This window comes from Pimephales promelas, chromosome 3, assembly GCF_988280905.1.
Source record: "Pimephales promelas chromosome 3, fPimPro1.hap1.1, whole genome shotgun sequence".
In the NCBI taxonomy this organism is placed as follows: Eukaryota; Metazoa; Chordata; class Actinopteri; order Cypriniformes; family Leuciscidae; genus Pimephales; species Pimephales promelas.
In genome coordinates this window covers 28,196,434-28,223,593 of record NC_142771.1, presented here as the reverse complement: position 1 = coordinate 28,223,593, position 27,160 = coordinate 28,196,434, and the positions used below count along the sequence as shown (strand labels likewise).

The 27,160-nt window shown below is 38.2% G+C and overlaps 4 protein-coding genes and 4 non-coding genes across 15 annotated transcripts in view; 1 reads left to right on the top strand and 7 right to left on the bottom strand.

The window, feature by feature from the left end:
- Positions 1–7,046, bottom strand: part of asic2 (acid sensing ion channel subunit 2) — a 345,693-nt gene extending 338,647 nt beyond the window's left edge. The window contains exon 1 of one of the 3 annotated variants that reach the window (XM_089128699.1): positions 6,964–7,046. In XM_089128699.1, the coding sequence (XP_088984825.1) occupies positions 6,964–7,003 (40 nt within the window). In that variant the 5' untranslated portion in view covers positions 7,004–7,046. Of the gene's footprint in view, positions 1–94; positions 168–204; positions 753–6,963 lie in introns of those variants that run through there. The other 2 variants (XM_039686364.2, XM_039686365.2) reach the window with 2 other exon arrangements.
- A 1,334-nt stretch (positions 7,047–8,380) lies between these two features.
- Positions 8,381–18,892, bottom strand: hrob (homologous recombination factor with OB-fold). Of its 5 annotated transcripts, none has more exons than XM_089128695.1 (10): positions 17,931–18,892; positions 17,767–17,820; positions 16,575–17,516; positions 16,289–16,372; positions 14,719–14,877; positions 14,134–14,242; positions 13,909–13,994; positions 11,818–11,937; positions 11,050–11,245; positions 8,381–8,659 (listed from the first exon to the last, which is right to left on the bottom strand). In XM_089128695.1, exons 1-10 carry the CDS (start codon positions 17,958–17,960, stop codon positions 8,601–8,603), a joined length of 1,839 nt encoding a protein of 612 aa, XP_088984821.1. In that variant the 5' UTR covers positions 17,961–18,892; the 3' UTR covers positions 8,381–8,600. The 5 variants fall into 5 exon arrangements, with proteins under 5 accessions (XP_088984821.1, XP_039548953.2, XP_039548954.2 ...); XM_039693019.2 differs by having other exon boundaries at positions 14,719–14,859; XM_039693020.2 differs by having other exon boundaries at positions 14,719–14,856.
- A 136-nt stretch (positions 18,893–19,028) lies between these two features.
- Positions 19,029–21,334, bottom strand: rps11 (ribosomal protein S11). Its single transcript, XM_039693021.2, has 5 exons — positions 21,199–21,334; positions 20,399–20,533; positions 20,132–20,207; positions 19,501–19,630; positions 19,029–19,220 (listed from the first exon to the last, which is right to left on the bottom strand). The coding sequence occupies exons 1-5, from the start codon at positions 21,211–21,213 to the stop codon at positions 19,097–19,099; spliced, it is 480 nt and encodes a 159-aa protein (XP_039548955.1). The 5' UTR covers positions 21,214–21,334; the 3' UTR covers positions 19,029–19,096.
- On the bottom strand, positions 19,342–19,422 carry LOC120494322 (small nucleolar RNA SNORD35). The gene has a single exon (XR_005625839.1). It is a non-coding gene; the product is annotated as a small nucleolar RNA SNORD35 (small nucleolar RNA).
- LOC120494319 (small nucleolar RNA SNORD35) lies at positions 20,003–20,085 on the bottom strand. Its single transcript, XR_005625836.1, has one exon. It is a non-coding gene; the product is annotated as a small nucleolar RNA SNORD35 (small nucleolar RNA).
- LOC120494320 (small nucleolar RNA SNORD35) lies at positions 20,277–20,362 on the bottom strand. Its single transcript, XR_005625837.1, has one exon. It is a non-coding gene; the product is annotated as a small nucleolar RNA SNORD35 (small nucleolar RNA).
- LOC120494321 (small nucleolar RNA SNORD35) lies at positions 20,672–20,760 on the bottom strand. Its single transcript, XR_005625838.2, has one exon. It is a non-coding gene; the product is annotated as a small nucleolar RNA SNORD35 (small nucleolar RNA).
- On the top strand, positions 21,318–27,146 carry baxa (BCL2 associated X, apoptosis regulator a). 2 transcript variants are annotated; one of them, XM_089128698.1, is made up of 7 exons: positions 21,318–21,335; positions 21,933–22,051; positions 23,675–23,723; positions 23,809–23,961; positions 24,057–24,192; positions 24,281–24,385; positions 25,586–27,146. In XM_089128698.1, the coding sequence occupies exons 2-7, from the start codon at positions 22,021–22,023 to the stop codon at positions 25,682–25,684; spliced, it is 573 nt and encodes a 190-aa protein (XP_088984824.1). In that variant the 5' UTR covers positions 21,318–21,335; positions 21,933–22,020; the 3' UTR covers positions 25,685–27,146. The 2 variants fall into 2 exon arrangements, with proteins under 2 accessions (XP_088984824.1, XP_039542657.1); XM_039686723.2 differs by having other exon boundaries at positions 21,318–21,458.
- The last annotated feature ends 14 nt before the right edge of the window (positions 27,147–27,160 follow it).

Here is a 27,160-nt window from a genome sequence, read left to right as displayed (position 1 = left end):
TGCAGTAGCCTAATGTTTCCCAAAGATTTTCCCAAAAGAGTTTGGCAACATTGTAGGCTATTACTTACAGACATGCAAATAAAGCTAAACTGACCTGAAATTGAAAGATCTTCCACAAGAGCTTAAAAACTATCCCATTCCCCATAAACAAATTCATGCACGTGCACACGCGGTCACTGGACATTCAATGGCAATTCTAAGCACCTCACGTGCAGCCTAAGGACACAACATCCAGCCGTCCATGAGTGTGTGTGTGTGTGTGTGAGGGAGAGAGAGAGAGAGAGAGGGAGAGAGAGACTGGTCAGACTCAGAGTGGGCCGGAGATGTTGTCGTTGATCCTTATTCGACGAAGTGTGTGAGCGCGATCTCATCCCGGTCGCGCGCTTCCCGCGCTAGTCCAGACAAACCATCACGCGTCCGGTACTTCCTCTCCTCTTCTCGCCGTATCCAAGCAAAAGACAACTGAGCCGTTACAGACGCGGTACACTCAGATGTAAAAAGGCAAACGGAGGTATGGAGAAAGAGAGAGAGGGGGCTTGTTCGCTCTTGCTCTTCGCGAGACACTATGAAGTCTTCCCTCTCTCGCGCTGGCTTTTCTCTCCCGTGTGCGTTGACACTCCACTCCTCTCCGCTTAGCCTTAGAGCGTGATGGATGGATAGGCTACAAGAAAGCAAATTGTGGGTAAAAGCAAGAACGTAGAAACGGGAAAGAGGGAGAGATGACAGATAGGCTACTGTATTTGATTCCCGGTGGGCGACTATCGTCACATTAATAATGTGTAATAGAAACTGTTTGCATCTTCAAGTTTAATGCTTGCGTCTGCACAACATTCAAGGCGCAAACACTTGTGGGAGGGGGACTGAGAAAAACAATAAGACTGAAAGAGATAGACAAGGAAAAGAGAGATATACAAACAATAATATATATATATATATATATATATATATATATTACTGTTTATTGAGAGAGAGAGAGAGAGAGAGAGAGAGAGAGAGAGAGAGAGAGAGAGAGAGAGAGAGATGCTACAAGTGTGTTGTAATGTAAGCTGACAGGACAAAAGAGAGAGGGAGAGCGAGAGATGAAAAATAAGATGACAGCAAGAGCTGAATTTGGAGGAAATACGGATTTGCCAGAAGGGATACAAATAAAATTTAAATGGATGAGAGCAGCTGGTGAAAATTTTAATATATATATAAAAAAAAATATGTCATTCCTCCATGTCTGAGCGGGTGCCACTGTAGAAGATCATTCTACAATACTTTTCGAATTTATTTCTCCTTCCATTTTTCTTCCTGACAGTCATGTAGTGTGACTCTTCGGAAATGACATCGTCTACTCCACGTTTTTCACGGCTCATCTGGCCAGAGACGCCAGACCGCATCAAGACAGCAGAGCCTGAGGAACTGGGAGACTTGAGCTCCCTTCACCTCTCATAAACCGCCCCCAGATCAGGCAGACAAGAAAGAAGCTTGTTTTATCTTTCACAACAGACCATAAACATCTTGCTTTTTGGGGGGTTAGGTAGAGAAAATGTTCCTCTCTATTTCATTGCCCTTGACACCCATTTCATTCTCCCCCTCTCTCTTCCATCAGTCTCTCTGCCGCACACTTTCATTCCCTCATTCCAGTTCCCTGATTTTCTCATCTGTTTCAGCCCTGGGTACGCAGATGTGAGGAACAGAAAAGGGGAGCGCGCAAAGAGGTAATTTATGAACCTCTGCAAATACATTTACACAAAACGGGTTTAGGGGATACACACACACACACACACAGCTCTGATTATAAGTGTGGAGAGCGTTTGGCACAGATCAATGGGTGAGGCTGGAACTTTATACTGGAGATCTGACAGCCTGTGCTCAGTTAAAGCCATTTGGGAGAGTAAATGGCATATAAGAAACACAGTCATGACCACCTGATAGAAATAAACATGCCTGAAGCAGCATGGCCATTCACCCAAATAGATAATAAATGCAACTTTCAAAAATTAACACTGTTGTGGATTGTTCGTGGGAAAAAAGAAAGGTTTAAATCAACAACAAAAATTTGGGGGTTGGTAAGAATTGTTTTCATGTTCACCAAGACTGCTTTTATTGGATTAAAAAAACAAATGCAGTAAACACATAATATTGTGAAATATATACAATAACTGTAATGCTAAAGCAGCCATTACTTTTTTTCATGATTCTACAGTATGCTGGGGAAAAAAAATCATACGTTTTAAAGTATTGGCCAAATTCAAAATATTGTAAATATTGACTCTTTTTTAAATGCTGGGTTGTTTTAACCCAATTTTGGGTCAAATACACACAAACCCAAATGTTGGGTTAAAAATGTGATTAAAAATTTTAACCCAATGGCTAGGTTTGTACATATTTGACCCAAAATTGGGTTAAAACAACCCAGCATTTTTTAGAGCTTTTTTCAGCATTTTTATCAGTCTTTCTGATAGGACTACGGTGCGACCAAAGACGTTCAATGCGACTTGCATTGAACTTGGGCGAGAGATAAATCTCAGCAAGCGACATTCTAATAATTGCTGGGTTGTTTTAACCCAACTTTGGGTCAAATATGGACAAACCCAGCCATTGGGTTACATTTTTTAATTACATTTGAACCCAATGTTTGGGTTTGTCTATATTTGACCCAAAGTTGGGTTAAAACAACCCAGCATTTTTAGAGTGTATATTAAGTTGACCATTTTTCATAACCTCTGCAATTCGCACTGGCATGAGCTTCTGGGCCAAATCCCGACTGATTGCGATCCATTCTTGAATTATTAGTGCTTGGAGTTGATCAGAATTGGTGGGATTCTGCTTGTCCACTTGCCTTTTGAGGATTGACAACATGTTATCTGTTGGATTAAGATCTGGGGAGCTGCCTGGCCACTTCAACTTTCAATGTGATGATCTCTGAGCTACTTGATGATGACTCTTGCAGGGTGTTTTGCTCGCATTCTTTATTCATGACAGTTTTTTTTTGGCATGAATTGTAAGAGAGCCCATTCCCTTGAATGAAACGCAGCCACACACAGATGGTCTCAGGATGCTTTACTATTGGCATGACATACGACTCATAATAGTGTTTATTTAGTCTTCTCTGGGGGCTTCATACAAGAAAATAACCAGTTTTGTGCAGTCCAATCCTTGGACAGAACTTCAGTCTGTCCTTGATGCATTGCACTTGTAGAAAAGTGGCATCTTTGCTGCCCTTCTTAACCGGTGTCCAAAAATTTTGGCCTCACTGTGCGTGCAGATGCTCTCACACACACACACACACGATTCTGAGCAGCTCTGCTCTGGTGTGGTGACACGATTCTGAAGTCGAGTCCTAGGAGGAGACTGTCCTGGCTGGATGTTCTTCACTGCAGTTGTACTTGATAATCTATTAAATGGTTCTTGCAGGTGCAAAATTCTTTGCAGCAATTGCCTTGCATGTGAAGCTATTTTGATGCAAAGCAATGATAGCTGCACATCTTTCTTCAGAAGTAACCATTGTTAACATAATCACAATGATTGGAAGAACTTCTGCATTCCCTTTTAGTCCCTTTATAGTCTGCTCATATAATCCAATCAAAATGATACTGACTAGTACTCATTCACACTTTCTCATGTGCGTATGATGGTGCCAAGGACAAAAGACGGTGACAATTGGATCTTTGTGATATTTTTGGGGGGCAATGAAGCTTTTTGCAACTATTCAAAATGAATCTGCAGAATAATATGTGAATAAACAACTAAAGCCTCAAACTTTGTGAAACAAAATATGTGTCACTGTCACAACTTTAGGCTATGACTCTAATGTGTTGATTTAGTGCTCAAAACATTTATTTATTATCAATTTTGAAGAGAGTTTTGATTCATATTTTTATGGAAACTACTTGAAAAGTTATTAGAAATATAAATATTTTCATAAAATTATAAATGTATTTACTGTCACTTTGTATCAATATTATGCTTCCTTAACGAATAAAAGTATTAATTTATTTATAAAATATAAATACACACATACACACCTAAAGGATTATTAGGAACAGCATACTAATACCGTGTTTAGAAATGTTGGCCCATATTGATAACATCTTGTAGTTGATGGAGATTTGTGGGATGCACATTCAGGGCACGAATCTCCCATTCCACCACATCCCAAAGATGCTCTATTGGGTTGAGATCTGGTGACTGTGGGGCCTTTTTAGTACAGTGAACTCATTGTCATGTTCAAGAAACTAGTTTGAAATGATTCGAGCTTTGTGACATGGTCCATTATCCTGCTGGAAGTAGCCATCAGAGGATCGGTACATGCTGGCCATAAAGGGATGGACATGGTCAGAAACAATGCTCGGGTAGGCCATGGCATTTAAACAATAGGCTACCCAATTGGCACTAAGGGGCCTAAAGTGTGCCAAGAAAACATGTAAAAAGTGGTAAAAGAAAAGTGGTAACAAGGCACGATGGATCCATGTTCTCTTTCTGTTTACGCCAAATTCTGACTCTACCATCTGAATGTCTCAACAGAAATCGAGACTCATCAGACAAGGCAACATTTTCCCATCTTCAACTGTCCAATTTTGGTGAGCTCTTGCAAATTGTAGCCTCTTTTTCCTATGTGTAGTGGAGATGAGTGGTACCCGGTGGGGTCTTCTGCTGTTGTAGCCCATCCACCTCAAGGTTTGTGCGTGTTGCTTCACAAATGCTTTGCTGCATACCTCGGTTGTAACGAGTGGTTTTTTCAGTCAAAGTTGCTCTTCTATCAGCTTGAATCAGTCGGCCCATTCTCCTCGGACCTCTAGCATCAACAAGGCATTTTCGCCCACAGGACTGCCGCTCACTGGATGTTTTTTTCCCTTTCACACCATTCTTTGTAAACCCTAGAAATGGTTGTGCATGAAAATCCCAGTAACTGAGCAGATTGTGAAATACTCAGACCAGCCAGTCTGGCACCAACAACCATGCCATGCTCAAAATTGCTTTAATCACCTTTCTTTCCCATTCTGACATTCAGTTTGGAGTTCAAGAGATTGTCTTGACCAGGATCACACCCCTAAATGCATTGAAGCAACTGCCATGTGATTGGTTGATTAGATAATTGCATTCATGAAAAATTTAACAGGTGTTCCTAATAACCATTTGAATATATTATATATAACTATTAACTATAACTTTTGGTTGTTTTTGTTTAAAATGCTATTGTTAACATCACTCTTTCACATTTCTATATTGTCAGTGCAATCAAGTTACTTAAATGTCTGACAGTTTATGATGTAACTTTTCAAACATGAACAATCATTTAATGAACTGGAACAGCCTACTAATATTAGATTTTAGTCACCCAATAGTCACCCAGCGCTGGGTTGCCAAATAATTTTGTGCGTGTGTAACAAGTACTTTTACTTCACTTCGGAAAAGCAAATTTAGTTTAATCCAGTTTTAGTATCATTAATAGTATAGTTTTTATTAATATATTAATATATATATATAGTTTTTATATTTTCCATTTTAACTTTTAATTAATTGTATTAATTTTGTGCATTTGTCATTTCATCAGCTATATTTTATTTTAACTAAGAAAATACTTTTACTAATATTTAACCAATTCATATTTTTTATTTTGCACTTTGTTATTTTAGTGAGTCAAATTGAAAATGAAAATTACTAATTAAGTATATTAAATATACAAGCAACACACTTTGGTTTTAGGTTAGCTAATAACTCTTGTTAATATCACAAATATTAAATTACTGATGTAGGATTGAACAAAAAAAGGACAGGGTTTTTCAGGTATTGCTCTACTGATAGGCTAATCATGATCATTTCTGCAAGTAAGTTCACACATACAAGACCTAAAATAAACAGTATTGAGAACACACCAGTCTAGTTAGAATACTTATTTAGACCAGCAGATTAACCACAAGCACTTCTATCTACAGGAAAATAATTGAGAAATTTGTATACTTGGCACATTCAAAGAGGCAAGACAGAGACTTGGATGGTGAAGGTCTTCAAATTGATCCTTCAAGTGTCTCAATCGGCCTAACAGTGAAGAGCATTTCAAACTGACCCAATAATACTGATTAAATCTGACTTCCATTCAAGAGCCAGTTAATTACTCGAGGCGTAAATAAAAAGGACAAAACAGTATTAACGTCTTTGTGGAGGAAAAAACCTCGTTGGAAGCAGATTAGGCTCAGTAATGAATAAATAAAAACATGCTTCAATCTGAGGCTGATCATTAGTGGGCATGTCGCCCCCTAGTGACTGACACACCTCCTTCAACAAACATTAAGCCCTGCAGAACCATCTCTAGAAGAGACTATTGGGGTGATTTATCTGACAGAAGCAAGACGAGCCAAGAGTCTTGAAGATAAGTGAACAAATCTCTCATTTTATAAAAGAAAAATAACTCGAAGGAATGTGACTATCAAATGGGGGAGAGTCCAAATGAAAGGGGATATTTTAGATAAGATGGCTGCCATGTTACATTTAGGCCTACTGATAAACCCCATCCTCAATCACATATGCCATTCACAGCTCGTCTCACACCAATATCTCTGTGGAGGGCACCAATAGTGCTGACAGCTGTAAGGCTTCCAGACTGTTAATGACTTAATGAAGCGAATAAGACAAGGTCCCTGTGCCCCTTCAGCTGCAGTAATGAACAAAGTTTAAACATGGATTACTCCTCCTCTGGGCCCCGGATAAAACTCACACATTCATTCTCCAAGTAACAAGAGACATCTGTGACATGCTGACAGATTAGATCAGATCCCGTCTTTGTTCTGAGATTAATACTAAAGCAATGTCAAAGTCAAGAACAGGTCTATTAATGGACGAAAATGCATATGAGAATTTAAAAGTTCAAATCAAAAGCTGGTGAGGCTGCATTTAGCCATTTAAAGAGGGCACAGCTTTTGATAGCAAATTCACACTAGTAAATAGTAGCCAAGTAATGATAAATTAAATCTATACCTGCTATCAGCTCCAGTCCTCGCGACCCACTGCTCTGCATTGTGTATGTCTCCCTTTACACACCTGATTCAGATCCTCCTCCTAACGAGCCGAGGAGGATCTGAATCAGGTGTGTTAAATAAGGGAGACATACACAATGGGCTATGCACGCAAATACCGCATTTGACGCAAGGATGCTCGTCCATTTCCGGTTGTGGAGATTAAAGCAGAGGAAAACCGAGGAAAACGGGATTATGGCAGACTCTTAAAAATTTACTGTCCTCCCGTCTTTGAAACGAAACGTCCATACGTTTAGATGTAATTTTACATATAGGTATGTTTATTTAATAATTTTAAAAGGAAGCATAAACACAAGGGGGTGTAAGTTTTATCTGTTTTTTGTGACTAACGTTTCTTTAGTATAACCATGGCATGGAGTATAAAATTCAATATAAATTCTCTGAATTGCATTGGACTCTGATCGGCGGAAGTTATCGAGCATCCTTACACCTTCACCGGAAATGGTCGCGAGGACTGGAGTTGAAAACCCCTGTGCTAAATCATATTACAGTAGATGGTGAGATAATAACACCAAAAACTTTGAACTTTAAAAAAATAACATCTATATTTGCACATAATTGTTAATAGCTGAATGGAAAGATAGATGCATGTGTGTGTGAGTGTGTTACATCCATCCATCTCATATATGAATCTATGCACGTATGCATGCATCCATCCATCCATATAGGTCTATAAACAGCCGTCATAAAAAATAATAAATAAAAAAAAAACAGCTAATGGATATAACCCTCCTGCACTGCAAATGATAAGTTATGCAGGGAGGACAGGGGGTTTAATATTTAACCAATTAATTATTAGACACATGGTACTCTAGGGAAGACTGAATAAATGATTGCACCTTCATGACTTTATAATGATTCACAGTGAATCAACCTAATCAAGAAATGTTCAATCAATAACACACAGAGAGACATGCTGTTGAGACGATCAAGAAAGTACAGAACGATTCGAAGACTAATTGAGACAAAGGTAAGAATGTAAATTAAAAGACTGTAGTAATTACAAGAGTAATAAAATTACAGTCAATGGAATGATCAAATAATGTCAACCACTCAAGAGGTCTTACAGCAAGACCTGAAAAAGCTTTTAAACAGCGGGAAGTTCGGGAACAACCCCAATATGCCAACCACTCTGCTAGCACACCAAAAAAATGACCAATTACACCATTCAAGCCCTTCAAGGAGGAATTCAGCTGGCAAACTGTAGCCTTAATGACAGATTTAAATTCACAAGAAAAGCTTGCCAAAAAATTCAATCAGATTACTGGCTATTTTCAGGATAATTAAAAACCATCCTTACACACATCTAATTACAAGCTAGAAAAACATGTTGCATTTGTTAGCAAGACTCAAGGAGTCAACACATCATTTACGGGTCTCATTGGGAATTTATTTCCAATTTATGCATGAGACAAGTGAATTATGCACATATTTACAAAGGATTAGACAAAACCTAAACAAAAGTAGTGATTTCTTTGGTTAGTAGGTGTTGTTTGTTCAATAGTAGTAATTGTCATAATATGTATTAATATAAGACATGTTCTACAATTATACTTTATATTTTAAGTGACTGTGCGATCAACGTAATCCATCATATGACTCCACAGGTAACTCCCCGAGCAGCTCGTCAAGGTCATCTTTAGAAAAGAAACAGGCACATACAAAGATCAATACTCAAATGCATGCACTCTCTTCACAGTTCTAAGACACCAGAGCATCTGAAAATTAGAAGTTAAATTATCTTTCCCATCTCATTTCCAACACATCACAGCATACCACCCACTGTTTAGAAGACAAAACATTTTTTGTAGCAACATTTAAAGAGTCTAGTGAGTTAAAAGCCACTGAGATAATAGCATTATTCTAATCTGAACAACTCATTGTATGTTCAAATAAAGCGGAAACAATGCGACACATTTCTGAATGAAAATTAATCCAGTTTAGGAGTGTGCGAAAAGCAAGAATTTATCACGATATGCTCAATTTTGATCAATATATAAATCACATCGGGTCATCCAAGGACTGACAGACCTTCACAGTCCCTATAACATTAATGACACTAAAGAAAAATCCATGGTGCATTTTTCTAAGGCTGTTAATCAAAAGCTTTCAGACTTCTGAACCGCTATGCACGGCACGATGTCTCCTCTTGTTTTCCACCTCAATGCTGCTTAAAATGTCAAGACAGTTGAATAGGACTGAAATTAGCTTAAGTATTGAGTCAATCAGGGGTCAGAAAGGAGTCAGTAACAGAAAATACTGTACAAAATCTAAATGGATCTGGCAAAATGCCTCCATTTAGACGCAGACTGGCATAGATCCATTTCGACAAAGTTATTTCATACCTGATGCTTTTAACATGCGACTGATGAAATGAAATATTCAATTGATTGTTCCGAGTATTTTAAATGGTGAAGTGCCATTCAAGAGTGCTAACACAAGAGTACTGTTAGTATCACTCTGCTTGTCTGTGCCAGACTAGAGTATGCGAGTGTGGGAGTGTTTTGGTAATTTTCTCCTGCAGCAACAACTTTATTCCCAAACACGCCTGTGTTTCCTTAGCACTCCAGAAAAGCTTAGGGCAGGGGTGTTTTTTTTTCCCAAAACCATGGATGATTAGACAACTATGGATAAAATAAAAATTCTGCCGATACCATTTCAGGTCATTCAGCAATTCAGTGTTTCCCCAAAACAAAGTTTCAACAAACTTGTGTGGTTGGAACTACAGCTTATGACCTATTGTTAGAAGAACAGATTTTTGTTATAACGTGAATGATGCACTTGAGCGCAATAAGCAACCACTAGGGATGTAACGATTCACTCACAACTGGTTGAAAATCGATAAAGTGTGACGGTTCAAGTCGGTTGAAATGTTAAACGAATTGCGATACACGTTTTATAGCCTACTGTGAAGTTGTGAAACTTGCTTTACAGGTACAATTGCAGCGAGCACACACTGGCGCAAAGCTAGTGAGTGTTTTCACTTCATTCATGGAACTTGAGCTTGTTTGAGCCAAGCTCAACTGCCATATATGAATGAACTGAAAACGCTCGGTGTGCTCCGCTCGTTCCAGTGTGTGGCATAGACTGGTGTGCGCACGCTGTCAAACGGTAGACATGGCGATGGCAAGCGTAGATGTTGACTCATTCAAATTGGAGGTGTGGGGACATTTTGACTTTCCGTAGACTAATAATAATCACCACCACCGTGAGAAGCACCAGTCACCTCCGTTTTCATGTAAAAGTCATTAATACGACAACTGCGAGAGCCAAGGAGAACACAAGATGCATCAGTGTTTCCGTGGCAACCAGGTGTTGTATTCATTTTACCATCTCTTTCTCTAAATGTGTTTTTTTTTTACTCTTACTAGTTTAATGATACAAATTATAACAAAAAATTAGAATCTTGCCTTTAATACAAATGTAAAACTCCTGTCAATCTGGTACTAATTTTACAAAGTCTTTTACATGCGAAGGTACCAGTCTCCAGCCTCTTGACCAAACAGACAGAGTTGAAACAACCTTGAAGAGAATTTTTTTTTTAAATGTAGTTTTATTATTTGACATATATATTTTAAATTATTATTTATTATTTAAATTATAAATATATATTTTAAATATTACAGCATTTTGTCTGAGAAATAATAAAAGGGAAACTTTTAAATCTATTTTTTTTTTAAAGATCGTGAGAAAATCAGTATTGTGAATCGTATCGCATAGTGAGATGAGTGAATCGTTACATCCCTACTGTTGGTTGCATCCCCGTTGCATCCCTACTACTGTTGCATTATGGTGGTTAATCAGAGTTACGTCATTGTATATGAAACACCCCAGAGTAAGATTTTCTCAGCAGTGGAAATAAAAAACCTGGTGTTTACAGAAGACTTAGTGCAGGGAAAAGAAATGTCGCTCCACTCCACTCACATACTATGTTCAAGACCTTTCAAGCCAGTACATGGCATTGTGACTACAACAGCACTCTTGCTTGTGTGATATTGCTTAATTGACGAAACTCCAACAAACACACCTGTTTCCCATGCTGTCTCCTCTGTTGGTCCCAACACTGTAGATGCTTGACAGAGCTCATTAGAGCCAGCTGCAGTGTCTAAAGCATCAGCCGCCCGATTTTCCTCAACTGTATTTTCATCTTCGTCATCAAAGTGGAGCACCATCTGAGAAACCGGGCCCCCCGTAGGCTTGCTGGGTTCACTACGCAACTCCTGCTTGTACACGGCACAACAGGGGCGAAATGAAAACAAAACAAATGATAAAGACAACACACAAATACTTTCATAAAGACACATTTTGGAAAAGAAAGCATCTCCTTGGTAAAGGTACTTCCACAATAGACGAGCAAAATGCTGGACACCACCAAATTGGAGTCAATTTGGAGAAAGATTTAAAACAGAATTACCGTAAAACTTCAAATAATAGCCCAGGCTTTTATTTTCCCCAAATCGTCAAACTGCACAGGCTTGCATTTGAGACGGGCGCCTATACGAGACAGGCCTTTATAATTTAGTGTTGAGCTGTTGTTCACTGAGTGTAGGCCCAGAGTCTCTCATCTCTATAAATCTCCAAATCTTCCATATTAAACTTCCATATGCGTTCTTCCGACCTTTTACTATCGTGTCAATTGACTTTGATTAATACGAGTGAGGGAGAGAGTAAAACAGCGCTTGTGTTTGAAGACTGGCCTTTATTTACCCAAACCTGCAGCCACACCAGGCGTGTAAAAGTTTTACGGTATAAAAAATTACATGCATACAAAGGGGAACAGAACAAGGCAACTCACCAGTGGAGGGTGGGATGGCTGGGAGTCATGGAGGACCCCATCAGGTGGGTATATCCTGAGAAGGTTATTGGGTGTGACATTCAGGTAGTGATTTCGGTGTGATGGTGAAAACACACCCACCTTTAAAAATAATTGGAAATCTATGGACTCATTGCCTCTTTATTAGACACACAGTAGAGGACTGGAAATGATAGAGAATAGTGCACAATGGGATCTGCAAATATTGCAAGCCTGATCTTGTAATGCCCACATAAGCGCTATGGCTCAACATGTGCTATATGTTAAGCCGTGGGTCGGAGTAATATATTACAATAGTAATGAGTAAAGTAAAACAGTATCTGGTGTAATCTTAAAAGACAACTCCAGCACAAAATGACCTTTGGTCTAATAACACATTGGTACCTAATCAACCATTCTCTGAGATTTGTTTTCATGATAATCGAATGTAAAGAGTTTTATCTAAAAAAACTCTTTAGCTTATAATGCTAATATATAGGGCATAGAATAATGAAAAATAAAAAAAAAAACTCTATTTAATACCACTAACAAGGGTCAATATAGCCCCACACTGACACAGTAACAAAATGAGGGTCCCTACACGCAAACTAAAGCGTTGAGAACTTTGTACAGAGAGATTAATTAGATATTTTTTAAAGACAGTCCACTTCGCGTATACAGGCAGGAGTTCGCTTTTTTATTCTTAAAATTAACTATTAATTATTTAATAGTTAAAATTAACAATTAACTATTAATTTAGAGTTAATATTAATGTTTTTTGACATTAATATAAGTTCCCCTATAGCCTGTATATGGTCGCCCAGTGGCTAGATATTTCAATCGGTGTAAACCGAGCTTTGGCTATCTTTCTCTGACTTTGAGAGAGTGAAAGCTCAAGCGCGCTGATCATGAATCTCCTCCGTATGACGTCATACGGAGGAAAGGTAACCTCCCTTTTCTCTGATTTGCCTGCCCAGAGAATTTGGCTCGCCCATGAGAAACTGAGCTAGGAAGTATGAACGCGCAAGCAAGATTTGAGTTTTTCCTCGAGAGATATCATGGCTTGCAAACGAGTGAAGCATGGCAGTTGATCAGTGTTCGGATGTACAAATGAACACAAAAGTATTTTTTAATTCCTTCATCAGAGCCTCTGAAGAAAAAATGAAATACGCCAACACAACTTCCCAAGTTTCCTCAACTTGGGCCAATACAGAACTGGCCTCGATGAACGTCTGAAAATAAATTGATCGAGCTACCAAGCAACAATTTCTGATGTGTGCAGCCTAATTGTTCAAGCTCAGACAGGTAATCTTTCTCTCAAAATCGTTCATGAATCGTGAACAAATTATACAGAAAGTAATCAAAGAACTCTTTCCACACAGCGCAAGTTTATCTGGATGACACGTTATGAAATCAAAGCCGCACGACAAAGCTCTTACTGTATGTACATCATCGTGTTTGCATTGGTAAAAGCATTAGAGAGAGAGCAGAAACTGCATTGCAACGATAAAATCTTCATTCTCGCCATCAAGGGACTGTCACCTGCTTGCTCAATGCTCATCAGGGCAACATTTTATGTGATGAGAGAACATTTTATTCTCTCCCTCTCTCTTTCGAAAATATAAGACCATCCATCAAACATAAACGGTTCGTCGGTTGAATAATCCGCCATCTCTTTAGTGTGTATCTTGTGGAAGAAGCACTAAGTCTCTTTTTTTAAGGCACAGCGTTCGTGGTTCGCCTGGTCGAAATGTTTTTCAAAGATGGCTCCTGCCTGTATACGCAAAGTGGACCGTCTTTAAAAAATAACTCTCTGTACAAAGTTTTCAATGCTTCGGTTTGCATGTAGGGACCCTCATTGTTACTGCGTCAGTGTGGAGCTATATTGAACCTTGTTAGTGGTATTAAATAACGATTTTTATTTTTCATTACGTCTAGCCCTATATACTAGCGTTATAAACTAAACAAATGTCAGAGAACGGTTGACTAGGTACCAATGTGTAATTAGACCAAAGGTCATTTTGCGCTGGAGTTGTCCTTTAAGTGCATATTAGTTCATGGTATAGTTTATAATGGGGTCAAAAAGATAGTTACTTGTTTCAGTAATAACACAGCTCCTGTCTTGAGCTCTCCCAGTCTGTCTTCCACCAGGCGACGATGAACTGTGCCCTGCATCTCACCTTCAGAGAGAAAAAGAAACAGGAAAAGATGAGTCAATCAGACCAGGAAAACCAGCTCAGTCAGGAACCCCCTGGTATGCATGTATGGATGGATGTATGAATATGTAATGTACCATTAACCACTAATTATTTGTCGTACCCGTTGGATCTCTGAAGATGGCCTTCGCGTCTACATGCGTGTGTGTGATACTCTTCAAGACAACAGCCATGTTAGGAACCTTATTCTTAGTTAGCTGCCTGAGAGCAGCCTGGAGGAGTGAGAGAGATTTAAGTCACAAATAAGCACCAAAGAAAACAAGAGAATAACAGAAAGAAAAAAAAAACATAAGTTGGAGCACAGCCTCAAGGCCATTGGTAATGAATCAAGTGAAAAGCTAATCAGCATTTGTCAGCCTAATGAATATTTAACACACGTGTACCATTAGCAGAGGATCGTTATGACACACTGGGCAAAACACATTAAAATTACATTAATAATCACTTTAAGGTGACTGATGACAACAGTGATTATGTTTGTGTTAATCATTTAGGGAGCCGAAACGTCTCATTTGTCCTGATTATAGTCATGGACTTCCACTACAGGCATTGCAAAGCAATACAAATATGTATCGTACAAATCTGGATAAAATGAACAAATCTGCAAACCAACAAAGTTCTATCCTAAGCACAAACACTCAAAATCTAATTTAAATACACAGTTTGCTGTGAGATACAAGTAGCTCACCTTACGGAGAACCATGACAACACTGTACAAATGCAGAAAGCAAGAAGGGTTCTTCTCGTCCAATCCCATCTCAGACTTCATCACTGCCCACGGACCCCTGCTGAACTCCTCTTCCTCGCTCACTTGAGAGCTGGAGACCTGCTGAGAAAAATGGACACCCTGTCTGATGATGAGTGTACAGACTGATCTCATGAAATGCCGTATGTATGACACACCAATTCATATTTCCATTTTTGGTGTGCTATCAACAAGCATAATCGCTTTTCAGCGCGTTTATGAACGCCGTTGACTTAACGTTAGATTACTGCATATATATATATATATATATATATAAATATATGGCCTACCCCAACCCCGTCCCTAAACCGACCCGTCACTGGGGTTAATAGCATTTGAGTCTTCCCCTACCATCCTAGGAAAGAAAAAATATTACTCCCCAGATGTAGATCTACATTTTGCTTCGTTTCGCTCTAACATTTAACGGCGTGAACATGCACGCGGAATCATTCGGACATTTAATGGCTTAGGTATGTGGGTGGAGCTTGTTTCGAGTTAGCTCAAGTGTGCGACCGCACAGGGCATCACGCTTAAGTGACAGTTAATGATGTAAAAAGTTAATGTCTCTGTTTTTGCCCTTCAAAATATTATAATAGTTAAAAGACATACTGTAGCTACAAGTGAGACAGAGTATCGTGATTCTGCTAGTTAATGTATTGTGCAGTAACATACAATATTACTCTGAGCATGTGTGTGTGACAGTGATTTATGTGCATTTTGATTTTTGCTGGAAGGTTGCTGCTCGTTTGAAACTAGAAATGGATTTTATTTTTTTATCAAAACAATTGCATAGATAGAACCACTGTCTGAGTGCCAAAAGTTTTGTTTTTTTTCCCCCAGAGCTGATTTCCTTGTAATTCATTAAAAATTATTAAAGATATCTTCATATAATTTTAGATTCTTGTTATTAACCAACTTTCTTATGAAATCTTGATTTTTAAGGCACTATTTGGTTCAATCCAATTTAACTCATTTTAATGGGAGAAAACCAAATGAGAGTCACTTTGTCAGAAAAGTTTAGGAACTACAATTTAAAGGTATATTAAGTTATCTTTAATATTTATTGAGTTACATGCATGCACACTTGGGGCAAAATACTCAAGTTGTGCTTTTTTTTTCACATTTTTGAATTGAATTGTCATATGCAATAATGATTGCTAAAGTCAACAGTTTAACAGTTTTTCAATCTCCATGCAAAAAAAAAAATAATAATAATAAGAATAATAATAATGATGATGCTGTTATTTTTCTCAATTAATTTTAACCCCCTGTAATCTGACTCCAAATGTCAGGTGAAAATTGATATTTTGACACTCCACAAAATAGTGGATTACGCTCATATTTTATATTTTAGCTTTCCCCTTCATTTACCTATTTCTATCACATGAATTTTTTTTATCAATATTAAATTTTTTAGCCAGGGACCTCTGGTTGAATTGAGACAAAATAACCCACAAAGCCTCAAATCCATCGACTGTAATTGTGTAATGGGGAAGGTCCCGTGTTCACATACCTCATTTCTAAGGCGAGCAACCGCTCCATGTGCAGGTGTATGAGGAACTGACACAACAATATCATCAAGACTCCCCCCACTGACCTACAAAACAACATAAATAGGAATACTGTAAGCAAATAGTAAGGAAACAAAAGAAATATCAAAGCTACAAGCTATAGAACAATAATTCATATAAACAACAGGTTTTAAGGAGAAATAGTCTTGCAATACACTAAATAACAGATCTGGGCAGTTCATATTGTGTTCCATTAAGAGTAATCAGCTAGATTACGGCTTGGCTGACCTGCTGTGGTAATGCTCCTGCTGGGCCAGGAAAACGACGTGCTTTGGTTATCATCATACAACTCTGTGGTCTCTGAGGTGTCTTATTGGCTGCAGACACCAGCTGGACCAAGTGATTGGTCAGGACGGGTGTGTTGAGAGGACGAGGTGTTAATGTGGAAGAGGAATCAATAGCAGATGATGCAGAGTGGAAAAGAGATCCTCTGGGCTGCAGCGGGGTCCTCGGTGATGAAGTACCCATGTGGCAGCGAGGAGACACCACTGGAGGCCTTGTAGTGACAGGTCTGGGAACTCGTGAGACTAATGTAGTGGGGATACGCATGTGATTTGGATTCTGCATAGGGGTAGACGGACACCTGGGGGCTTCAACATTGGAAGCGAATGAGCTGTTGATTAAGGGCCGTGCAACGGACACTGAGCAGGTACCACTGAACCTACCATGGGAGGACACTTCTGGTGCTGAATGTCTCATTCGTTTAATGGGTGAAATGTTATCCAGAGGTGAAGAAATATTTTGTGGCTCAGAAACCACTTGAGGAATGCTATCCAGCTCCTCCAGATCCACATCCCAGTCATCAAAGTCATCCTGAGGAGTGGGGTCTCTCTGTGGGACACTGAGAGATGCTGGCGGTGGATGGTTTACTTGGTTAGAGGAGGGTTTCAGGGATGACGCAGGGGCTCTGAGGGATAAAAGTGTCTGATGGCAAGGTACGGAGAAATCTGGTGGGGAATTGATAGTGCCACATGTTGGAGTTCGAAGAGTCGCCACACAACCAGATCCTGACGTATTTTCCCCAGGGTCTGATGACAAGCTAACAGGTCTCTGCTGAACATGAGTGGATTTTTCAGCCAACACATGCGAGGACTCAGATGGTGGAGTTACAGAGGGAGCGGTAGAAGATGTGCGCTCTGATGGACATGTCCAATCAGGTTCAAGCAAATCCTAAAGATGAAAAACCATAAAAATATAAAACAAATTATACACATACACGTGCATACACAATACACACATAATGTATGAAAGAAAGAAAAAAAATATATACACATACATATATACACACACACACACACACATATATATATATATATATATATATATATATATAACATTAAATATCTGCAACTTATTCTATGTAAACTTTGTTTTGTAAACTATACTAAACGCATATCAAAACTAAAAGTAAATTCCAAACCTCATCTTCAAACTCCTCTCCAAGACTGAACAACCCCTTCCATTTAACAGAAGCCTGTATAAACAAACAGTTAATAATATAATAAAAGGAAAAAACACAATAATCCGTTTTTAGCTTACAACAAAAACGTTAACGTTAGCTGTTTGTACACAACATTAGCTTACCGAGGCTGTCATGTCTGTTCCGTCAATCATTGGGGTGAGTTATGCAACACGACAACCATTAATTAGTGTTGTATGCAACTATTGGTTTAAATATGTGTTCTCATTAAATGTGCAAACAAGGAAAACACCGAATAGTATATAATATCTAATTTCCACAACCTCGCGCCGCCACGTTCAAACACGGATGGCGAGCGTGACGTAGACAATCGACGTGTTTTGGGCTGGCGCGTTCAGCAGCAGTGAAGTAGCGCCATCTGCTGGATGTGTCCTAGGCGTGTATACACATACATAACAACAGTGTGTAAATTAATAAACCTTGTAATTTGAAAAAAGAAAAGTAATGTCCGTTCAGTCGAGGTTATTCCCAGACCTTCATTTACACTTTATGCGAATAGCATTCATCACTAGCAGCTACATAATGGAATCCTCCTTTTTTGAACAGCAACTGCTGCGAAACATTAGGCTGCATTTTTGGCCTTTTAAAGTCTTAAATTGCCATACCTGTAGGTCAGAGAAATCCAAATTTTCTCAGGTATCATGCCCCCGAAACCCCCAAACTACCCTACATTTGAATGCGTGTGGTTACGTGAGCTGATGTGGCTATAAGTGCCAGGGCTGATTTTTTTTTTGTCCCATTCTGCCCCTGACTAGACCTAACAGATTTAAACAAGACAATCCAATGCAGAATACTCATAAAAAGTAAGGCTTAGCAAAATTTCTAAATGTGAATGGTTTTTTTCTAGAATCACTCAGAAACTGATGGAAATGCCATAAAAAAAAATAACATTACAAAATATTTGAAGAAAACTACAAACTGTGTGCAGGTGTCATTAATGAGATATGGGAGTCATAATCTATCAAAACATCAACCACACTAAAACAAAATATTCGGTCGCACTTTATTCCCTATGCCATGAACATAGTATGTACTAACCCCGAGTCTACACCTTACCTCATGATGTAGTTACCTCATACTCCCTAGTTCTTTCTCAGGCAAGTACATTATCTGTGCTGATCATAGAGATATCCAAAATATGATTTGTGTGTGTGGGGGGGGTGCTTTTCCAAAATGACATTATAGAATACACTATACAGAAATTTAAAGAACAGATTTTTATTCACTTCCACAAACGATGCAGAGGAACCATATTGTTAAGCCAACAGTTCTAGAACTTCTGGAACTGCTTCTTGGCTCCAGCTGCCTTGGTGACCTTCAGAACGTTGAACCTCACCGTCTTGCTGAGAGGTCGGCATTCTCCAACTGTAACGATGTCACCAACAGTCACATCCCTAAAAATAAGGAGAACATTAGTGACATTCAAGAAAGACTAAGAGAAAAAGTAGTTTTTCTAACTAACTAGTAATTCAACCCAAAAACCTTGAGTGTGAAGAAACATTTTAGGGACTATTATTTGCTGCATCAGTGATGCCATAAGGCAGTTTCGTCAAAGTCTGAGACTTGGAAGACCGTCATGATAAATCATCATTCGCAGCTAACATAAAGGGTTTTTGGGCACCTAAAAGGATGGAAAGGATGAAAAGGATTCCTCCCCAACAATAGGAATTTTACCTGAAGCATGGAGAGAGGTGGACAGACATGTTCTTATGCCTCTTCTCAAAACGGTTGTACTTGCGGATGTAATGCAAGTAGTCCCGCCTGATGACAATGGTCCTCTGCATCTTCATCTTGGTCACCACACCTGGAAAATGGTGACCGCAAATAAGTTCACATGCAGTATATCGATTGGCCAGCAAACAGTCTTTTAAAGGGATAGTTCACCCAAGAGGGAAAATCTGCCAATTACTCGCCTTCAAATTGCTCCACAACTGTAAGAATTTACTTCTTCTGAACAAAAGGTGATATTTTGAAGAATGTCCAACCAAACAGTTTGATGGGCCCAATTGACTTCCATTGTGCGTGTGTGGACATTCTTCAAAATATCTTGTGTTCAGCAGAAGAGCAATTCCAACAGGTTTGGAATAACTTGAGGGTGAGTAAATGACCATTTCAATTTTGGGGTGAATTATCCCTTTTAAGAATATCTTTGACTTACAAAATGACAAAGATATACAGGGAGGCATCAGTAAAGCCATTAGGCACTATCCTCAAAACCTAAATGGTTCAGAAGACCATCGTGATAAGACATCATCTGCACCCCAATAAAACTACAATTACGCCACAAAGAGCTACAAAGGCTCACCAGACAGAATCCGGCCTCTGATGGACACATTTCCAGTGAACGGGCATTTCTTGTCGATATAAGTGCCTTCAATAGCCTGTGGAAGTAAAGCACAAGTTGTTTATAGTCATTTGAAACCAATTTATGATACATAATGAAAGCACATACAACTGCATCAGCATTGCCTTAAGGCTGTATCCTCAGAGCTCTCCAGGAGTCTAGGAAGACCGTCATGAAATAACATCATTTGCAGTGAAAAGTTAAGTTAACAAAGAAAAACAAGCTCACCTCTCTGGGGGTTTTAAAGCCCAAGCCAACATTTCTGTGGTAACGTGGGAGCTTTTCTTTCGCACTCCCTTCAACAGCCAAAACTCGCTTCTTGTTCTGGAAGATGGTGGGCTGTTTCTGATAAGACCTCTCGTTCTGAAACAGAAAACAAGCACAGAGTCAGTCATGTTCCTTACAAACCAATGGATAAAGAAACATAACATACCTAAAAATCATGAATGACGGATGTGTTGGACTATGCATCAAAAAGGCCATAAAACATTTTAGGGATTATATGCTGCATCAGAAAAATGCCATAAGGCAGTGTCGTCAAAGCCTCAGAGACTTGGAAGACCGTCGTGATTTATTTATCATCATTTGCAGCTTGATGTCCATTTAGAGCATGTGCTCAAATCCACAAAAAGTGATTCTGGACAGGAGAAGCATTGTAAATTTGCGACAAACCTAGCAAAACTTTCCATGTGCTGGAGTTGCTTTCCAGACAAATTCAGTTATTTTAATCACTCAACGAACTTAATTCAGGGTATTACAACAACCGTAGTCCATATAAAGAGTTGGATGTGTAATAGTCACATTGTGTTGATGTAGTAAAGGCCGCCCGCGTTTCCGTTCAGCAACGCTTGCCACCAGTTAGCCGGGGTTGAAAAACGCATATTCTAGTCTTTTTTGTGGTCGATTTCGACACCATTGTCTCCATGGTGGTTTCTTCACTGTCCATCTACCAGAATTTGTGGCTTTCAACTGAAGCTTATCATGAAATCAAATGAGTTTTCATGACCACGCCGTAGGAACTCACATACCTGAGCGTCCGCCATCTTCGCCACCCGAGTCGTAAAGAGGACTACACATGCGCGAGACGGACGGAAGAGAGGCTTTCGCGGATATGACGACAAATTGTAGGCGTGGTGACTGAGTTTGATCTTCGTGTTTGACAAATGTAATGTATTTTAACCGATATTATTTCATTATTTACATTTAAACAACTTTTGAAATCGTTTTAACGACAAGTGGTTTGTGCTTCAAGTGACTGGCGCTAACGTCTGAATTCACTGTTGAAAAGGTAGAATACTTGTATCCATCATGTGTTTTGTGTGCGGTGCTTCAAAACATATTTGGTTCACAATTATTATAAATGTCGTTGCGTCTAATTTTGCATAATTTAAATACAGTACAAAAAATACGTCTTACAATGTGTACAGAATAATTTTACACAGATGGAGTTTTGAAAAACAAAGTCAAACTGCAGTGAACTTTTTCTTATTACAATAAACAATAAAGAAATCTAACAAAGAAAAACAAACATATGACATTAATCTATATAAAAATTATGCACTTGTATGTTTTGTATAGTATTTGATACTTAAGACTTTAATGGTGATAATATCGAGCTTAAACTCGAGGGTGAAAAACACCCCCAAATTAACAAAAATGTGCAAATGTTGTAATTTATATACAATATAGCTTGTAATTTAAATCAATGATATGTTTATAGCAGGTCAAGAACGTTTCCTCTAAATGATTGTTTTATTTGAAGCGTGCTGCATCCACTCCGCTGACTTCCTCCTGTCGATCACTGATTGACGTCACGCAGCGGAAGCGTTCACGCTTATTTTCATGATAATATGGCAGCCCCATCGGGTGGAGGCGATACTGGTAAGTGCCGCTTTTATGTCCAAATAATGATTTTCGCCTGTTTTTCTGATTCATAACTCAGATACCCTATAGCATATTTAGACTGACGTTTTTATATAGATTAGACTTTAATTATAACGTGAACTGTGAGTTTGCGCAGTGCCGTTCACTGTCACATCACAACACCGCTGTTTGTTTGAAACATGTCTGTACACATACCGACCAGCGGACGATCCGCCGCACAAAGGTAACGTTGCTGATTGACAACAATGACAATGAAAAAGGAAACCGCAGTCTTATTTGGCTGTTTTAAAGTGAGCCGCCTGTTCAGACAGTATGTTTGTCCATCATCCGCGTAACGTTACCGAACGAATGTACGAGCATCATATAACGTTACTGGAGCGTTCCGAACTTTCGATACGATGCCTAGAAATACTGTCTAGACAGGCAGCACACTGTGTTTTTAGAAACAGCCTCTGTGCTCGTGTGTTGACCGTGCTCACATGCCCGATACCGCGATGTTGTTGATTTCCAGAAGAGGTGACATCATCGTTTCAGTGATGATCTCTTGGGGTAACGTTAGTAAACACTCACCTCAGCGATAGCTGGCCTTATTATGCAGGTTTCGAGTTGGGTTGCTGTCTTAGAGGTAATAGTTCACCTAAAGATTAAAATTACGTAATCGTTAACTCTTAATTGTATGTTGTTCCAAATTAATCCTGTATCACTGTCTTTCTTCTGAGGAACACATAAAGAGATGCTAGGCAGTGTAACAGCCTCAGTCACTGTTCACTTTCATTGCATCTTGTTCCGTATAATGAACGTGAATGGTCACCGAGGCTGTCATTCTGCCTAACGTTTGGACATAATGACAGAATTGTCATTTTGGGGGGAACTATCCCTTTAAAACGCTCCTGCTTTCTTAATAAAACAGATTTCCATCATGATATATATATATATATATATATATATATATTTTTTTTTTTTTTATGTTACGTTATAACTTAACTGATTTAAGGAAATTTTCATTTTTGGGTGACCCTCTTTTAGGTCAGCAATAGACTTGTGATGTTGACGGAATATTCAAATATGTTAATTAATAGTCAAAATTAGTTATTTATGAAATTTAGGTTAAGCGAGTCATGCTCATGCATATTAGTTTCTTTACATCTGACTCTTTACTCACTTAGAAACTGAAACCAAATGTATGCAGAATTATTCACTGAGTCATGCTACAAACAGAACAACTCCACTGTCAGATACTTATCTATGGAAGCTTGTTTCCGCCACAGAATAAAAAATAAAAATGATAATTTTGACTATCTCACAATTCTGCCTTTTTTCTCTCAGAATTGCATAATATAAACTCGCAATTACAAGTTATGAAGTCAGAATTGTGCGGTTATAAAATCTCAAATTTATTTAGTTTTAAACATTTATTAGAGGATCAGCCCCATGAGATGAAATATCTCGTTTTCATGGGGGTCCTCAGTAGCCAATTTAAAGTCAGAATTTGGACTTTATAACAATATCTAATTGAAAATAATTCAGATTTTTTTTAGATAAAAAGGTGAAACTTTTTTAATACAGAGTCTTTTTACTCGTATCCTGTTTTTAATCCTTATTATTTCCTGTCATTTGAAGGCAATGCCAATGACCAGATACTTGCCTTGGGTTCTGCACTTCTCAATAAGTGAGTATCATCTTCTCTTCACTTCTCATTTCTCATGTTGTTTGTTTTTGTTCATTACATCAGTCATCTCGCCCCTGTCTTGCAGCTTCATCTATGAACGGGTTCGTCGCCATGGTGATGCTGAAGTAACCCAGGGTCAGTTGGGTGGAGTTGAGCTGTGTGACCCCAGCCATAAACGTCTTGCGCAGTGTTTGCAGCAGATCGGAGATGAGCTGGATGGAAATACGCAGCTCCAAAGGTAAGTTAGGGTTCCAGCTGTGAACCTGCTGTGTTCAGAAATGCCCACTGGATGGCAGTGTGCTGCAACTCATCCTCACTGTCGTTTTGCTATAGGATGTTAAATGACTCTGCTCTTCAACCGACTCAAGACGTCTTCATGAAAGTGGCCCGTGAGATCTTCTCTGATGGGAAGTTCAACTGGGGCAGGGTGGTGGCGCTTTTCTACTTTGCGTGCCGGCTTGTCATCAAAGTAAAGTCCTACGCAAGCTAAGTCTCATATTGAAATAGATTGTTTTGATTTTCTAAATATTCATCTTTCTTTTTTCTTGTACTCCTAGGCTATTTTAACCAAGGTTCCTGACATCATCAGAACCATCATTAGCTGGACTATGTCCTACATTCAGGAACATGTTGTCAACTGGATCAGGGAACAGGGTGGATGGGTAAGCCATGACAGTGACTTCGAATCATGTGAAATGTCAGTGTCGATGTGATATTTCCACACAGGCCACAATGACCTTTACCAAAAACACTGATACCGAGATAAACAAAAGACACAAAACAACATGAACATTTAGCTTCCGTAATGTGAAGCTCAGAATTCAGGCAGTACTGTACACACACACTACAGTTAAAAAAAGGTTTGGGGCCTGTCATTCTTTTTAATTTATTTTTTTTAAGGATGAGAATTTCATACCACAAGGATGCATTAAATTGATCAAAAATGTCAGCAAAACTTTAATGATGTTACTTTTACAAAAGTTTTCTAATAGATCTTTCTATTCATCAAAGAATCCTGAATAAAGTGTATCAGGGTTTCCACAAAGCAAATCATCATATTAGAATGATTTCTGAAGGAACATGTGAAACTGAGTAATGATGCTCAAAATTCAGCTTTGAATTACAGGAATAAATGACATTTTTAAATAGATTAAAATAGAAATCAATTAATCATAAATCAACTGTTTTTACTATATTTTTGATCAAATAAATTCAGCCTAAAAAAAACTTTCAAAAATTGTATAGACCACAAACTTTTGAACAGTAGTGTTTTTTTTTTTTTTTTTTGGTTTAATTGTTTGGCAGAATTTATTGGTTATTATTAATTACCACATCCATTTGTCTTTGATTATGTCAGCATAGAAATGTAATGGAATTTATATAATTAATAATATATAATCTAAAAAATATATAATTCATAATATATATTTTATAGATTATATATAAAATAATTATATAATATATATATATATATATATATATATAATTTATAAAAATATATAATTTAATATAATATAATCAATAATACTTTTTTCTTTTTTTGAAGTCACCTTGAAATTAATAATGAATATGGGTTTTCAAGATTTCTTACATTATTTAATGAAATGTGTGTTTGTGTGTAATATATATATATATATATATATATATAATGTATATTAAAAGAAAATTTAAATGGGTAATCATTAATACAAGAATAACTTTTCTAAGAACTTGATGTGTTATATTTGTAGCCTTTTTTCCCCTTTTATTATCATGTATCTGTTATTGACTCTTATATCATTTTTTTAAGCTAATGTAATTTTCTCTGCATTAAATGCTCTTCTACTCTTGCCATCTGAAACATCCCATTTCTTCTCCTTTAGGAGGGAATCCGCTCCTATTTTGGGACCCCCACATGGCAAACTATCGGGGTTTTCCTGGCCGGAGTTCTCACCACAGTAGTGGTGATCCGCAAGATGTGAGCACGAGGACTTATAAGAAGGTGGAGATTGAGAGAAGAGGGAATTAAGACAGTGAACAGAGGGTGAGACAGACCAGCAAGCTTGGGGGGGGATATATACGGAGAAAGAGAAATAAGAAAGTTGAAAATGACATCAAATCACCGAAAGAAAGAAAGAGAGAGAGAAGAGGAGGAAAGAAAGAGCATGATGCAGATGTCTTGAGCCACTCTTTTTACTCCTGAGCCTGTACCCTTTCTCATCTACAACTTCTAACATTTGCACTGTAAAACGAGAGATTAATGCGCAAGAGTTCAAGTTTAGGCCTAATTTTAGCTATTTATTTTTAGTATGGGGTTATGGATATCTTGGTTATATAAAATACTTTATTGGCGAGAGATTAATGCACAAGAGTTCAGGTTTAGGCTTAATTTTAGCTATTTATTTTTAGGATGCGGTTATGGATATCTTGGTTATATAAAATACTTTATTGGTATTTGATTTAATTTATTAACATTGTTCTGATTCATTTAGGAGTCATATTTTTTTTTTCTTTTTTTTTTCTTCAAAGTGAGTAATGACAGTCACAGTTGCGTTTAATGAAAAAAAAATATAATAGCTCATAAGTGTTGAATTATTGTAATATTTGTCTCTCTTTTTGAGCATACCATCTGTCATCTGAAAGAGTAGGAATGGGCTCAGGCTGTTTTTCTGCTATTTGAATTTCTCCTCTTCCTCATTCCTCCTCTTCTTTCTTAGTTCGCCAGTTCATCGCAGCAGGGGCTAAGAAACAACAACGAAGTTGATTATACTTGAAGGTACATTTTTAGCCGTTTATGAAGTGTTTGCAGCAGCGTTTGAGCATTGCAGCCAACCAATCAGCACTCTGGTTGCAGTATGTGGGCGTGTCTTAGTTTGCGTGAGCGTCGAGCCCCTCCTACAACAGGGATGGACAATACTAGTGATTCTTAAATGCATTATACTTCTCTGAGCCATGAAGACAGCGTTTTTTACAGAACCAAATATTTTCCTTTTCGAATAGTGGAGGGTCCTGCTTGACTATCAAAACACTTCGAAAAGCAGTTAGTTTCGCTTGCGCTGGTGCAAACATTCGGTGTTTAAATGATAGCGCATGGGCAGACTCGTCACAGATCAGTTGAGACTTCCCCTCAGCAAAGTCTTCTTAGTACTGTATTTTAACCATGGTTAGTCAGACCCACAGTCCTACCTTTACATGCAATCGTTCTTTTTATGTACTTGTTTCTTTCTCTTTTGGTTGTTTGGATACAGTTTCTTTTATTTTTGATTCTTTCGTTGACAGTGCCTTGGCCTTTTTATGATACTAGCCACCCCTTTTTTCAGCTTTTTCTACATCTTTGTAAAATGGTATCAATTGTGCACCCTAAGGCAGTCTACATGCTGTGAGCCCATGAGTTTGTTTTGTAAGATGTAAAATGAAAAAATAAATTGTTTTTATGGATTTCAATTTAAACGTGTGGT